Genomic DNA, 11,229 nt, shown 5'->3' with positions numbered 1-11,229 from the left:
TGTACAAGCAGCCACATCATCATCATCACCATGGGTGGTACGGAGCTGTTAAACAGGAAGTCAAGCACCTCAAAAATAAATATTAGCCATAAACGACTTGTGCAAGTGAAATGTCTTGTGTGTTTTCCCTCTGGCTCAGGGAGACCTCAGAGGAGGAGACCGCGCTAGAGTAACAAAAACTACTGTAGTACTTACACACCAGAGAACGCAATAGCTAAGTGTTACAAAAAGCATTTGGGTTCCAGACCTAAGACAATCTTTCAGCCATAATCTTCGTAGGAATGTGCCTGCTCCTTTCCACAGAGAGGAGGGAGGATTTCCGAGGAGCGGGGCCACTGAGCACTACGCAGGCTTCCGGTGCTTGAGCCGGCGTGGCAGTGGCAGAATCCCTTCTCCCTGAAGGAACGAGGCCAAGAGGAGCAGCGAAATCCAGCGCTCGAGCCCCCAGGGCAGGGGCAGCCCTGCTTTTTGTTGAGGAAAACCTGCGATCTCCTGCGCGGCGAGAGGAACGCGGAGGCCATAGGCTGGGTCCGGGGGGCGCAGGCAGAGGAGAGGCTCCCTAGCAGCTCCTGGACATTCTTCAGCCAGGGGCTGCTGCTGTTACTGAGTGGCGGCGCTGGCTCAGCCCCGGGATATCGCTGTGCCTCCATGGCTTGGCAGTTTGCCAGCGCTTTGCTTTGCTTTGCTTTTTTTTTTTCAAGAAATGGCCATGAAAGGGAAATGATGGATTCCAACGGCTCCTCTCGGCAGACTCTGTTACAGGAACTGAAGGTGCTGGGTGTTTTCAGGAGTGAACTTGCTTTTATACATGCTTACTGCCTTGGAAAGGAGGCTACCCAGCAAGCACTAAGTACAAGCATCCCCCTCTGGTTCCAAAACTGAACAGTGAGAACTACACCACTGAAAGCAACCAGAGCGTTGGTGGGGGAAGGGAGCGAATGGTTTCCTCCTTGAACGGTGGCTGTATCTGAGGAGCTCCAGCTAACAGGGATCCTCCTGGAGACACCTGGCAGATGGAAAGTGTTTCTGATGCATCAGTAACAGGACTCTTCCAGTTTTGTCTGCTTTGCAATTGCAGGAGTATGCAATTTAATAAAAAGCTGTGGTTTGCAGCACATCTGTCACAGCCTTGCAGTTCCCAGGGACTGAGAGCTCCCAAACCGGAGTGGGGATGCATCCTCTGCGTGCATCCTTTGTGCAGCTTGAGCCACACTTGTCACCGTGCGGGAGAGGCCTTCTGGCTGTGTGGTAGGAGAGAAAGCACTGTGTGACCTGCTCAGAGGCTCCGTGACAAGATCAAGATGTTGCGGTCTTCCCCACGGCCAGACACAGCCACGGAGGAACAGACAGACTGAAATGCCCAGTCTTGATTGGGGTATTAAGAGCCTTGTGTCTGCCACATCCTGAACATGTGGACGCCTTTTTCCTCGTACCAGGGGGAGCGTGGAGAAAAAGAGCATCTGGGTCACCCACTGCTTTAGGTGGAGGTCTCAAGAACACACGTGTGGGTGATAGAGGCATACAAGCCAAAGCATGGTGCTCCCAGAACGAACAGTGATGTAAAAAGTGATGACTAGAAACAGTGAATGGGTTTCTGGGTTGAAAAGCCCATCTTGCTTTTCTACTCCACTTTTTTTTTTTTTGTTTTTTTTCTACTCTACTCTTCTACTCTAGCAGGAGTATGAAGCCCTCCGTGGTAGTGGTTTGAAGGGACATTCTGATGCTTAGGAAGAAAGAGCTGAGCTCTTTTTATCCGGAGTTTGAGTAGAGGGCTACAAAAGAACATTGCGTTTAGATACTATCAGATCTAAAAACCAAGTAAAACAAGTTCTGTCAGGGTCTCCCAGCGCTGCCTCAGGATGACCCTCCAGGGCTTCAGCTGCTGGATGAATATGCTGTAAGCAAAGCATGTAACAGGCACTGGTAGTTCCAGATTTCCTTGGGGTACCTGAACAGAGAATCTCTTTATCGAGGAACTGGCTGTTAGAAAATTTTGCTGTATGTTGGGTCTGAAGAACTGCAACAGCTGTTGGTGACATTGTATCCGCCCAATAATAAATCAGTTATCAACTTTACACCTTCACTGATATTACTGATATTTCACCCAGATCCTGAATGTTTATTGACAGTAGGGGAATGTTACTTTTTTTTTTTTTTTTAATTTCTTAAGTAACATATCCAAAATAGGCTGGTGGCTGGGGCTATGGGCTCCTGACTGAATTTGCTTAGAAGCAGCAGCCATAGGCAAAGAGGCCTCACCCCATTTCCACGGCATCTGTGCAAAGCATGAGTGATGAGGTGGTAGAGAAAGATCTCTCTCACTGGATTTGACTGCCTGCCAAAGGTAAAGACAGTAAGAACTCTTGATCCAGATAATGAAAAACATGACTATTAGCTAGAGTTGTAAAGCTTGTAGGTGAACCCCAAAACCTGTCATGCGTGTCTACATGGCCCCGAAGGCCAGGACTTCTTGTAGATAAATACACACCATGATCACTGGAGTTGATCACAAGCTGACTGCCATCAATGGAGAGATCAGGGAAGAGAATCTATGTAGGCTGAGGGCACATGGCTGCTCCTTGAAACAGCATTTGATATGCTTGAAAAATAATCAAAGAAGGCATTTCATTCTATTCAGAGTGTGAAGACAGAAGGGGATTCTTTGGTTCTGTTACATACATCACCACAATATACAGTCTGTGTATTATTAAGCTTGGCCAGTCTGAAGAAAAAGAGCTCCATAATGGGAACTGTCTGCTCCCAGTGTAAGTTTGATGTACTCCCAGCAGGCTCCTGGCACGTCCAAAACAGTTGAGGGCTGTGCCCCTCTCTTGCTGATGACAGAAGCTGGAAGGGTTAAACTACCCTCCTCAGCACCCAGAACAGGAGTGCCCTCAGTCTTTACACAAGACACGGATACTGTGACCTGCTCGCATGGCAGCAGGCAGCCCCTCCGCTGGACTGTTCCTGAGCAAACCACGAACCACATACAGAAGAAATACAGAAAGTGCAGGAAATGGATAGGGCCTTGAGAACAGCTTTAGCCAGGGTTTTGCTAGCCGTGAGTCTGCATTTTACTCACATCACCAAGGCTCTACCTTCTCTTCATCCAGCTGTTCCCCTGCCTCCTTTGAAGGTTCACCAGCTGTACTTGCTGAGTGCAATGTTCTCAGTTTAAGAATGATGTACGTTCCAAGGCCTCGAGTCACATTAACCAGAACTCAGCTCTACGTCTGACATATTAATTCTTGGTTCTTCAAATTCAAAGGAATTGATCAAAAGCTTGTCATCTTCATCTTCTGAACGTGCTCTAAGAACCTTGTTCTGACCATTTTTTCATGGTAATTTTACTTCGTATTTGCTTCAAAATTTCACTAGTAATCACCAAGCTCTTGACCTAAGATCCTGAATACAGGAATGAGGGAAGCATGGAAATTAACGTACTAAGCTGAGGTAATTCTTTCACTTGGGAACTCACTACAACCAAGTTCACACAGTGCTCCATTGTTAGCTGTGTTGCTTACATCAGAAATAACCAGTGTACTCCCCCCCCCCCCCCCCGTAAAATAAAATCACCCCACCAAAAGCCAGACTCATTTATGAATGACAGGTGAACTTCCCTTTCCAGCACTCTAGGACTTGGGTTGGGTGGCAGTACACAAAATACCTTGGAAGCCTGAGAAATGAAGCAAGAAAGCAAAGCCATCTCCTAAAAACCTCTGCTTGGGTTAAGATGCAACCGACAAGTTTGGGGTAACAGCTGTAAGTGCCTCTCTTGTCAACTTAAAAATTTAGGTTCTGAGCCTGTCACAGTTGTTGATGGCTGAAACATTACATTTGCTATAGCAGAAGGTTCTGGAGAGCAGAGGCAATCTGATCACATACCTCCAATAACAGAGTTGGCAATTAACCTTAGACAGAGACTTTGTGCCTGAAAGGTTTGGAGGATGTCCCTCCCTTGTGCAGTGTGCTCCAGTCACTGTGAGAGCAAGGTGCCACAAACCCATTTGTTTACCTTGGTGGAATTTTACATTGCTTTAAAAGTAGAGAGGATTTTATTAACTTCAGGAAGCAAAAAATGTGTTCTGGTCGGTCACAGTTTGGTGACCAAATAAGGCAACTGTCAGTGCAATAAAGAGGATTTTTTTCCAGTGGTCTCTAAGTTTAAAGGTGTTACACTTCATTCTCTCCTTTTGCAGGCTCATTCAGAGTGCAGAAAAACATATTCAGTCCTACTATTTCTCTTCTGTGTTAGCTATCTATTAATCTGAGGGGTATTTTGAACCTTGATAAAGCAAGAGCTCTCACACCTGTCACTAGCAGCAACAGGGATATAAAGTGCAATAATAAAACAGAGGTGCATGCTACATATTTCTATGAATGACTTAGCTAGAAGAAAAAAAAGCAAACAGTATCAGTAAGAATACAACTCACTAATTTAAGGAATAGTTAGGACTTTGGTTTTGAATATTAAAATTACTTCTGCTAAGTTATTACACTCTTTATTCTCTTATGTATTTACCTCAATTTACTACAGCTAATAGAGATTTTGGGGTTTTGTCCTGTCCCCCACAAAGTTGCTCATCCTTTCAACAGGGGTTTGTCACCCATCAGTCACTTTCAATCCACTTTCCATAGCCGATGCAGAAGCAGCTGTAGCTGGCACTCTGAAGAGCTGTCAGCCTTTTTTTGAGCCATGTTTAACTATCTGCATTCTTTCCTCTGCTGTTGCCGACCCTCCCCTTTCCTGCCAGCTGAGTCCTGCTCACCGATTCCTCCTCCCCACACTTCCCATTCTGCAGAGGCTGACTTTTGGTTGGCTCAATTTTACCTCTGTTTTTCAATAATGAAACTCAAACGTTGGCCAGACTGCCTGCATATTACCTCTTTCCCCATTTTTCTGTTACCATCTGGCACACTTATTTTATGTTTTGTATGGGGAGGCAGCGTTAGACTGGTGATTTAAGCCATCGGATACACCTGGAATTTGGTTGTTATTGGCCAGAATCACTAATACTGCCGTTAAGCTGCTACTGGGCTGATGTCCTTACATACAGCAGCCTAAAACAACAGCCAATTAATACTGTAGAGAAATTAATCCTGCTGTTTTCCCCTCGTCATGGTCACTGTACTTACGCATTTTAAAGGATGCCCTTCCGTGCATGTTGCCTCCTTTCCTGTCAGCACAGAGCCACGTTCTTTTCTCAACATCTTACCTGATTTTCACCCGGATGCTTTTGTTTTCTAAACTCCCCAACCGAACTATGGCCTCACAGCCAAAAGACCCCCTGCTTAGGTTGCAGCTCCTTTTCTTATGTCAGATAGGAAAGAACTCAACCATGTGTTAAAATAGGAGCTTGCTAAGTACTTGCTCATGGCTCAGTTTCCCACTGCCACTCAAAGGGCTTCAAGAGGCAACGCCTCCTACATGATCCAAAGAGAAGGAGCTTCTCTCTCCTCTTCACCTCCCAGCATAAAACTACAGAAAACATTTTATCTTGTGAATTAGAGCTAGCTATGAGTTAAATTCTGAGCTTGAACTTTCCAGTGAGGACAGAGAGTGTTTCATTGCATTAACTCAAGCCCTCTGGAGACTTTTTAATATAAATTACTGAACTAAAAGTTCTCCATAAAACTTATCTTCATTCTTTTATTTCCTCCAGAAGAAACAGGAGGAATACGGAACAAAAATAAATGGTACAGAATACAGGTTTGTTTTCTTCTTGTAAGAGGCTAAACCAGAGAGGTTTTGTAAAAGTTCAACTATCTTAGTGTAAACAGCATGCTTGTTTAGTGCTCTCAAGCATATTTCCAAATTAACTAAGTAGAGCAATGCTGGTGTTTACATCTGCACTCCTCTACACACCCCCACCACCGACAGATCACAAACTCTCTCAGACTAAGCAGAGGGTAATTGTGCTCAGTGAATGACTTTAGACCAAAAAGGTGCTTATAACATGATGTACTATAAATCATTTTGTAAAAAACATAAATGCATCCTCACTGGTGTAGACAGAAGCATACAAGCAAAGGAATTCTATGCCATCATTCATCTTTTTGCCCACATGCCATTAAATCTAACACTATTTCCCAATGAAACAATGTTTCCTTTAAAGTATGTAGTTATATTTTTATCTTAAGATTTACAGTGAAATATATTAACAGAGCATGCCTTCTTCCATGAACTGCTTACCGTTACTACTTGTAAGTAATATAAGTATTATTCCAGCAATTGTTAAGGAAATGTCTCAAATAGATTTTTAATCAAGTCAAAAGATATTACACAAATACCTGAGGCTCCTCCTGAAGCGTGGTTTTATTCTTCGTTTTGCACAGACACAGATGGAAGTTCACAGGATATATAGATTATTTGAAGTTGCCCACTGCTCTGCAGCTGAAATCTTACAAAAGCTACTGATATCCACCTTGCACAGGCAAAGCATTCACTGATTGTTTAAATACTCCTGTTTTACAAACAGCATGCTAACCAGCAGCACTGAAAGATGCATTTACTCAGAGAAGAGCTGATGGAAATATTTGCCTGTATTTAAATGAGACGTAATTACAACTTTGCTAAAATGAACCATTCTGTTTATAATACAGTTCAAGCAGTCCCAAAATGCCATCATTAATCCTCCAAGACCCTGCAGCAGACCACATCAATTCCCAAATGTTTAACAAGCCAAAACCATGGAGGTCATTCCTGACCGTGTACGTAGTTATATACATACATACATGAAACAAAGAAAGGCTTGTATACTGACTTAACACTGAATTTCTTACTTGAATTTTCTAGGAAAATCAGCATGATTTATCAGTTACCTCACACGTTTACAGGGAACACCACCATTTTTGGACCACCTTCTCCCAAAGCTGTATTAGCCCACAGATTCTTCTAGAGCAGACTATGAATTGCTTCTTTCACTGTCCGTTTGTTTTTTTTCTGGATCAAAAGAACTGCCTTCAAATAAAATTTTGTTTCTCATTCCTTCTTTAAGCATTCTTTGCCGGATCCTGTGTTTGGCTAAATTGTACCTGCAGTAAAACCTAGAGGAGACAAAAAGAAAACGTGATTCCCTCTTTACATGTGTGACGGTATCAAATCAGAGTTATTCAGCCAGTTGAAATTTTGAAACCACATACAATAATGGTAGTAAAATTCAGTATGAAATAACGCATAATGGAAATACCAGGGTACCTGCTGTTTCTTTAAGGCAGGCATTAGGCAGCTCCTACTGAGGAGCAGGACATACAATTCCAATGGAAAATGCTCACTTCTATGATTTGGATCTTAACCTCGTGAATGTTTAATATGCTGCTTTTTTAATTAGGGCAGAAGAATGGCACATGTGAAGGAAAAAAAGGAAGAAAGAAGGAGATAACTGGATGGTCTGATCTCTGAGAATTCAAGAAATGAGCAGCTTGTTTGTTTTTTTTTTTAATATATGAAAATAAAAATTTGAAGGCATAGAACTCTCTTCCCTTAAAATGATTTGGGGGAGAAGGAAGAGGACAGTTAGCTAGGCAAGTCATATATGGAGTTTCAAAAAGAGTATGAAAGGTCACACAAGGATTGTGTTGTACAAAACAGCCAACATAGGTCTGTCAAAATTCAAGAAACGTTCTACATACCAGTATCCTAACATTGTGCAAATAAAGCCACCGACTGCAAAGTCACAGGATCTTTTAACTCTACCTGAAACAAAAATACTCCAAAAAATTAGAGGAAAAAAGTTGGGTGGCTTCCCATTATTAATAAAGCTTAATCGAAATTGAGAATGAATTTCTCCTTACAAATAACACAAAAGAAACAAAAGGTGTAATTACTTACTGGTTGCTAAAAAGTGTCCAAGACCCACAACTAAAGATCCCACAGAGCCATAGAGCACTGATTCTCGTGCACACGGGACATTTTTAACATCAAGAAATCCTAGGAGTTTAAAGGACTGCAAGGAAAAAGAAAACAATAAAACAACACATTAAAATATGAATTAAAAACTCCTTTTGTAAAAGTAGCCAATTTCCCTGTAAAATTGACTCATTTTAGTAGTCAACAATAAAAACTGGATGATCTCCTGCTCCCAGGAATACATTTATATTTGAGCAAAATCAATTTATACTTGAGCAAAAGATGACCATACATAGCAAATATGCACAGCTGTATCAAAAACTGCTTTAAAACAGTTAGCAATTGATTTAGGCAACATCATTTTTATAAGCCTGGTGGCTTATGGTTCTTCTATCCTTCCTATTGAAGATTATTTCATTTCTTCCTTTATTCTCTCTAAAAAGGAAGGGAGAATAAATACCCTTAGGAGCCCAGTTCTTTGTTTAAAACCAAAATACATCAGGTTGTATAACAGGTGAGGTTACAATCAACCAGGTAAGGTTATGCCACATAATTTTAATACCTGTAAAGGCAAACGTGTTTAAAATTATTAATTATTATTATTATTATTATAAAAAAAAAGACTTAAAGAAATTATTGGAGAAGATGATGCTGGTACCAGAGAACTTTATATTAAACAAAGACTAAAACCACCATTTTAAACTTAATCCCATGTATGCCTAAACATAGGGGCTATTCATATAAATTCATCTATATTCTACACATAGATTTTAAAATGAATCTACTGATTAAAATTACCCTAATTATTTCATATTCTGCCTCACATCTATAACCCACACTAGCTTTTTTCTGCCATATTTCTATTTACTTTTCAAATGGCAATTACATATTGCCATGCATACATGCAACTGTTGTCTGGACAAATATGTTTTTGATTTCTGAGATGCCTACGTTGGCTTAAGTATGATTGAGATCTTCTAACTTGATTACAATTCGTATCTCCCACCTGAAGAACATCCTTGCAAGTGCACGTTGGTGTCACAAGCAGGAATGGCAAACTGCATGTGCAAAGGCCTCGAGACAACATGGTCAGAGTGAAGGGGCCTGAACTGTAATAAATCTCTCTTCTTCCTCCCTAACTCACCTGTTACTGGTGGTGTGATAATTCTGTCTTCAACCATTCCATTGACTTTAAATCATTAAATACCATTAAACACTGCAATGTGCAACAGTACCAGCTGAAGTCATTAACAATGATTTTTTTTTTTTTTTTTGAAAGCTGCTGTAGTTGGACCAATTGGATTTTAAAGATGGGATACCACCATAAACCATCCACAAAGGGCTGGCAACACTGAGAGAAGTCACTGAGAATGATGCCCGACTACGGACAGAGGGATGGCAAGCCTCTGACTACAAATGGATTTGCGTTCAAGTAAGGAACCTACATTAATAATTTAATCTCTGTTGTCTGCGAACAGCCCTCAGCTGCTCCCACACCATCCCTTTGTGCCAGCGGGACAAAAAGCCCTGCCCTGATCTCCTAACGATTTCAAGCATTCTCTTGCGGAAGAAGCCAGGCTGCCCGTGCTGCACCCACGCTGTGCCCCGTTACAGCAGGGCTTCACCCGCTGCCACACGGGCAGTCAGCCGCTCGGTGCGACTCCGGCCACCGTTACGGCGGTTGAGGAGGCTCGAGGGTCACGACAGCGTTTCAACCCCAAAAGCGAAAACCCTGTGGAAGAGCGTGTGGAAATAAAAAATAAAAATAAAAATTAAAAAAATAAAACTAAATACGGAGAGCGAACGGCCGCCGTCCCGCCGGCAGCCGCCATTACCTTCCCCTCCTCAGAGCCGCCCTCGCCCGCCATGACGCGACAGCGCCCGCACACCACCGAGACGGGGAAGGGACGCGCCTAGAGAGGCCGCGGCGAGGCGCCGCTCTGCCCGCCCCGTCTCGGTGGTGCCCGCGCGGAGGGGAGGGGGGTGGGGGGGAGGGAGGAGGCGCCGGCGCCATTTTAGGTGCGGGGCCTCGCTGCCCGCGAGCTCCTTTGTTCGCCGAAATGGGTCACGGAGCGAGGGCGCGCGCGCGTGCGCCCGGCTGCGTGCGTGCGTGCGCGCGCCCGCCCGTGGCGGGAGGGGGAGGCGCGAGGGCGCGCAGCGGGGAGGGGAAGGAGTGGAAGGAGGGAAAGGGAGGGGGGGGAGCCATGGCGGCGCTGCGGGCGTGCTGCCAAGCGGCACCCGCCCGGCACCGCCGCTCCTTCCCTGTGCCCCCCGTGCCGCGGAGCCACAGCACCGCCGTGTCACAAACGCAGAGCCCTTAGGGTGGGGAAAGCCCGGCAAGGTCACACGGGGCGGCCGCCACTGGCACCCGCTGGCACCTGAAAGGGCGAGGGAAACGGCCCGCGGCGGGGAGAAACCCGTGCTGGGGGCAGGGGGGCGTGCGTGGGTGAATTACTCTGCACAGAATGGTGGTCCTGTTTGGGTCATTACGACCAAATTGGATAAAACACCAGTGCGTTTCTTAGGGCAGCCTGTGCCAAATCACGTCCGCACACTGGAAATGATGCTTCAGACATTAAATGTTACCACAAGTAAAATCTGAAGAGGTAAATGGTGCTAAGTGACTCAGGACAGCGTTTTGTAGTTCTGACATACTGTGAAAACACATTTTGCTGGAAGAAAACAAGTTTCTACCTCCTAAGTAGTAATTTGCCAGCTAGGTTCAATTTAGGACCTTTTACATCGCAGCAACAAAGAAAAACAAGGACGAGAGATGTGTAGTATTGCTTTTTGATTAAAAAAAAAAAAAAAAAGTCCTGAAACACATTGTTTCCCTAGGAGGAATTAGATATCGTCAGACCTTTTAAAATGTTATTTTGTATGTTTTATTTTTAATTCGATGCTGAATAGAATGGTCTTTTGCACTCACTGGATTTTAAGTTTGAGTTTTATATTACTTACATGTTTTCAGGATTCTGGAAACAACGTACTTTTACACAGAATTGATATATTACTAGTTGAAAAGTGCTGTTTTACATTTGCATGGGTTATTTGAAATCTTTAACAGATTAGAAATAAGTCTCACTCCTTCCCAGCAGTCCCAAATCTGATTGTTTTATCATCTTTGCAGTCTCTAGAGGCAATATTCAGAATTCATGGAACAAACTGGTCTGATACATTTGCAATTTTAAAAAGATCAATAAACATATCTGGAATTGTATCTAATCTTTTTAAAGCTAATGTGTATTATGCATGTAAAAACACAGGACATTTACCATAATAAAATGTGGAAATAAAATTATTGGCATATTTTCTTCTTGGAATTTGTAATGTATGGTTTTATTTTAGTTGGTTTAAAAAAATCATTGTGTAATTGCATT

The 11,229-nt window shown here is 43.3% G+C and overlaps 1 protein-coding gene across 1 annotated transcript; it reads right to left on the bottom strand.

Annotated features, from left to right (window-relative positions):
• Positions 1–6,292: 6,292 nt before the first annotated feature.
• Positions 6,293–9,753, bottom strand: COX20 (cytochrome c oxidase assembly factor COX20). Its single transcript, XM_082755801.1, has 4 exons — positions 9,685–9,753; positions 7,832–7,946; positions 7,633–7,696; positions 6,293–7,047 (listed from the first exon to the last, which is right to left on the bottom strand). Exons 1-4 carry the CDS (start codon positions 9,715–9,717, stop codon positions 6,906–6,908), a joined length of 354 nt encoding a protein of 117 aa, XP_082611927.1. The 5' UTR covers positions 9,718–9,753; the 3' UTR covers positions 6,293–6,905.
• Between the last annotated feature and the right edge of the window lie 1,476 nt (positions 9,754–11,229).

The sequence above is a fragment of the Aythya marila genome (assembly GCF_965140915.1).
Source record: "Aythya marila genome assembly, chromosome: 3".
Classification (NCBI taxonomy): domain Eukaryota; kingdom Metazoa; phylum Chordata; class Aves; order Anseriformes; family Anatidae; genus Aythya; species Aythya marila.
This window is presented reverse-complemented; position numbering and strand designations above follow the sequence as displayed.